General features: G+C 33.8%; 2 protein-coding genes across 2 annotated transcripts in view; one reads left to right on the top strand and one right to left on the bottom strand.

Annotated features, from left to right (window-relative positions):
• LOC119828724 overlaps positions 1-5,239 on the top strand; it is a 79,404-nt gene that overhangs the window by 70,961 nt on the left and 3,204 nt on the right. The window lies entirely within an intron of this gene.
• LOC119828640 (protein farnesyltransferase subunit beta) lies at positions 1,673-4,143 on the bottom strand. The gene is made up of 4 exons (XM_038350873.1): positions 3,655-4,143; positions 2,655-3,468; positions 2,176-2,284; positions 1,673-1,956 (listed from the first exon to the last, which is right to left on the bottom strand). Exons 1-4 carry the CDS (start codon positions 3,739-3,741, stop codon positions 1,746-1,748), a joined length of 1,221 nt encoding a protein of 406 aa, XP_038206801.1. The 5' UTR covers positions 3,742-4,143; the 3' UTR covers positions 1,673-1,745.

Here is a 5,239-nt window from a genome sequence, read left to right on the forward strand (position 1 = left end):
ATGCTCTAAAACTAAAAATTAAATTTAACAAAGGCCGCGTTCCATCGATACAATATTGTAATCATTGAAATAATGTTTTGAAATTATTGTTTGTGACGGTTCTTAATCATCTCAATAGATGGCGTGGGGTGCCCCTTAGGCACATAAAACCGTAAGAGTAGAAGATTACTGTGGCGGGATCACGGGTGGCCGAGAGGCTAGGCGTTGCTACGATTTGGTAAAAAACGCGGGTTCGAATCCCGCCCCGTGATCAATTTTTTTCTATTATTTCAAAATTTCTCAAATACCGATGCCTTTTAATTTGTTCTGTGGTGTAAAAGAAAGAAATATTTATCGTATATTAGCGGTCTACTATATAACTTACGTCACTCAGCAAGATGCAGCTTTCTAAAGGTGTAAGAATTCTTTAAATCGGTCCAATTGTTTTATGTGTGAAATCACTACAAACATACTGTACACAATAACATACATACTGTACACAAGCAAACATATTTATGTTTCCTCTTTAAATATGACAGAAAATTTTATTCCGTCTTACTATCATACCTACGTATATACTAAAAATGTACCTATTTAATTATTTTTTCACTTAAACACACCACATGAATTTGAACTATCCCCAAAAAAAAAATCTGGAACGGAATGTACCTAATATGACATGAAAATCTAAGCTACAATCTATTTACAAGGTTGGCATACTGACATCTGGAGGGACTACCTAAATAATAATATGCAGTATATATTACGTAAGTCAGATAATTTTACATACATCAATGAAACCACTCAAACATTAATAAAATTCATCATATAATATTTTTCTAATAAACAGTAGGTATTACTTATTTACATAAGTTAGAACAATAGATGGCGACTGTACATTAAACAACACAGGTGTCTGTAATTTGTAATAGAAAATATCGACATTTTTATGTGATTTATATTAACTTATATACCTTAATATATAAAACGCAAAGGTAACTGACTGACTAATCAATCGATTCGAATCGCACAGCTCAATTGATCAGGCTGAAATTTGGCATGCAGATATGCAGCCATAATGAGGTAGGCATTGTTTAAGAAGTTCGTTATTTCTATAATAATTATTCCCCTGAAGGCAGATTTTAATAAATTCCATCTCCAAGGGTATGGAAATGGTATATACCATGAAAATTTATTTTGATCATGTGGGTGACACTGCAGGCAACAGGCAGTTATTTTATATTATAATAATTGCAACAAAGGTATCCAAATCTATTTTATAGTATCTAGCAATATAAAAAAACAGTGGTTTAGGTGTGAAGTAGACAGACAGACTCATAGAGTTATTTTTGCATTAATAATCCTACTAATCCTACTAATATTACAAATGCGAAAGTTTGTAAGGATGTGTGTGTGTGTGTGTGTTTGTTACTCTTTCACGCACAACTACTGAAACCGATTGCAATGAAATTTGATACGTTGGTATGTTGACAGTTGGACAACTGGAATAACACATAGGCAACTTTTTATCCCGATATTCCTACGGGATACGGACTTACGCGGGTGAGACCGCGGGGCGCAGCTAGAATTTCATATTTTTTTAATCTGATATAAACTACAACTGCACAGTTGACCCTAGTAGATTACAGAAAATGTAATATTTCTTTTTTTCTAAAACACAAAAAAATAATTGTTAGTTTGCAGATGGCAGTATTTATTTAAGTTCCATACCGTTCGCCAAATACTGAACTTGGTTTGTTGTACAATTATTTTTCATCACCTTTCACTGGAGGAGGATGTCTTATAAAATAATGTATTGCATTATATACGAGGTGGGGTGCAATGTTGTGCAAAGGATGTACTCTGTTGAGTTCATTATTTGGTGTGCCTATAACTAGAGCATCTCCTGCTCCCGTGCCATGCTGGGCTACCGATAATCCACTCAGTGTGTAACATGTGTGATATATATCTCGAGGTCTGGAATATAACAAAATAATACAAATCAACAATGCTATAATTTTTTTGCAACTATATAAAGACAGAATTTGTGAAAATCCATAATTATTTATTATTTGGGTTTGGTGTGTTCTTCATTAACATAGAAACTAAAGAAAAGACTAAGAATTTTTAACTGCTTAGCACCAGTATCAGAAATACACAATGTTGATTATATATTTTCATTCAATTGATACTTACTTTCCCGGTTTATCAACAAGGCCTCCCTCTGGTGCTTCACAACAAACTATTATGTATTCTTGTAAGGCACCTTGGTTGAATAAAACAGTTTCTATTAATTCTTTATTTTCTGGAAATTGAAACAGTGATTTGATTATACATATTACTGTTAAAACCTGTTTTCCTGAGTTCGAACTACTTGTAAATAACACATTTACAAGTAGTTTGATTTTATCAACAACTGACTTTTACACTATTATTTAGGCATATTTTTTTATTGTCCATCTACATGATTATATATAGTACATACATAGTTCTTAATACTGAACTGCCTAATTGTCTGTCTGTGTGTCTGTCATCAGGCTGTATTTTTGATTATGTAATTTTTGCTATATCAATCATTAAAAAACATGAAGGTCATGGCAAAATGGATGGGTGACCAATGACCAGAGGCTTAATTTTATTGTAACGCTTTATATACCATTAAGAAATAATTTTACCTTGTGATAAAATAGCACTGATTATAGGTAATATTGCTCCCTGCCAAAAAGAATAACATCCATCAACTAATTTATTTGTTCTTCCTTGAAAACCACCCTCTAAACGCATTTGACGGTTTACACTCCATCTTAATAATGCATCCACATCACATAATTGTGTTCTATTTAGTAAAGCTAAGCAGGCGATTCCACAAAAAGCGTAACCACCATGTGCCTCCATACCAGGACAACCTGCAAAACCTCCTTCATATGTTTGGCAACTGACAACCCATTCTGCGGTTTTGTCAAACAAAGCATCTGTATATATATTTGTGAGTTTTGATACACTAGTTGCACAATAGGCACCTCTTATGTCCTGTTCTCCTCCTTTATGAAGTGCAAAGGATCCATCAACATCCCTGAGAGTCCATAAGAACTTTTGTAATTTGCTCCTGTCTATTGAATTGTATGCTTCATCTGTCCCAATTATACTTAAAGCATTAACAGCTGCATAAGTTGTGCCCAAATGTGGGTGTTGCAAGGGACCACCACCATACCCACCCTCTTTATGTTGGCATTGTTTGAGGAAATTTACAATATGAGAAAGGGTTTCAGCTTGGGGCATATCATTTAATAAGTATAGTGCATGCAGGATCCAGTAAATAAGCCAAGGCCGACTTGCATCCAGACATGTATAATTTTTAGGCAAAGTCATTAGCCATGAATGTAAAATTCTGCTATGTACTTTCTTCCTGAGCTTTGGTAAGTTTGGATCGATTGATGCATCACGCTCAAACAATTTATAAATTCTGCTGATAACTTTTTCAACCTGTATCTGTAATAACAAATAACAATATTGTTTCATAATGAATATTATGCTCACATAACACTATTAAATTGCAAACTTTAAATAATCGTTGTCTATCATAATTTTATAGTTAAAATATATAAATGAATGATTTCATTTTGGCTTTTAAGAGTGAAGAGATTGCTTTGCAAAGAGAATTATTTTAATAAGTACCTGTTCTGAAGATGTTTCAGTCTCAACATTTTCATCGTTGAATACCTCTTTAACAATATCACAAAAATATCTTATTTGATTTTCCATAGTTTACAAGTTGTAATGAAATTGTAACTGATTAAATATTAGTTCTATTGTATAGATCTGACTGGTTGCCAATTGGAACGGCTATATTTATTGACTAGCTGTAAACAATAAACTGCTAGATGTAGAACTTATAAGCAGAGGTAACCTAAGCCTTTGTATACATATCTTATAATCAATAGAATCGGCATTCACAGGTGCTATTTTTGTGTTATATTGGAATGATCTCTATTATTAACTAACAATGCTTGAATATAATGATTAAAATCTACTATTTATTATAAATGATTCCTATTAATAACAAATTTGTTCAGAAAACTGAAACCTAAGTATAATACCTATCTAGACCATATCTGATTACATATATATCCTTAACAATAAACATACGTCTGAATCTGATTCTGATTTCTAGACTTGAACAGTGTTGCCACCTTGTTTTTCTAAAAACTCGGCATTCTGAAGGGATTTTTATTGGAAAGCGATAAAAATTAGTAAAAGCGTGTGATTAAAGATATCGCCTAGATACCACTAGAACAAATAAAAGTACAAGTTCTTTTGGTTCATTTATAATTTTGTAGCAGTCCGAGCATTTAGACTGTATGTCTAGAACTTGGCCACTGCCAATCAGTGTTTAAAATAAAAGCAAAAAAAGAAATCGGTTGTGTGTGAAGTCGGTTCTCTGACGATAGTCGAACGTGACAACCAATTGTGCCTCTTTGTCGCTAGTTCCGCGCTCTCGCTTGCACTTCAAGCCTTACATGGAACGCCTCAGAGCGAGGTAACGCCGCATGAGTCATGTTTTTTCGTGCGTGCAGCCGGCTTAATCGAATTATAAGACGTTGTCACGTCATAAATTGCAACATTGGCATCATTATCATCAAAATTCGAAAGTCGAAATAGACCTATATTGGCTTTTTGGTTCTAAAGACCTAGAAATTGAGTAGAATCACCAGAAAAGGGCTAGATTCTGCCCGGGTTCAGGTGGCAACACTAACACTTGAATGAAGAACACAGATTACTATACTCAAACTGTACTAGTATATAGTTACTCCCGTTGCATAGAATATAAGTCTATATCATATTATGGGATTTTTTGATGGAAATATTGCGGGGCCGCACGCAGCACTCGAAACAGTGAGGCCATGTTCCCATGTAACGCGCGTTAACGCATGTCAACGCATGATCTAATTTAAATAGAGTGATTTATTACGATCAGAAGAATTTAGCATTTATTGCACTACACAAAATTTTTAAGCAAATTTAGAAGAGGCTTCTGGATCACATTGCTTGAAATTTAGGTACTGGATTTGATTTGGATGTCATGAGTGATAGAGAAGCAATAGACTTCCAATTCAAACAATCCTGCCTCAAAATTAAGGTTGCTACTTCGCTGAATGCGATTACACTTTACTAAATTCAGTAATGACTGAATTAATTCGAAAAAATATGGTGTAGTAGAAAAAGTGCATCATAGTCTAGCGTCTTTGGAGATGGGAGAAAA

Source organism: Zerene cesonia, chromosome 8 (assembly GCF_012273895.1).
Source record: "Zerene cesonia ecotype Mississippi chromosome 8, Zerene_cesonia_1.1, whole genome shotgun sequence".
Lineage (NCBI taxonomy): Eukaryota > Metazoa > Arthropoda > Insecta > Lepidoptera > Pieridae > Zerene > Zerene cesonia.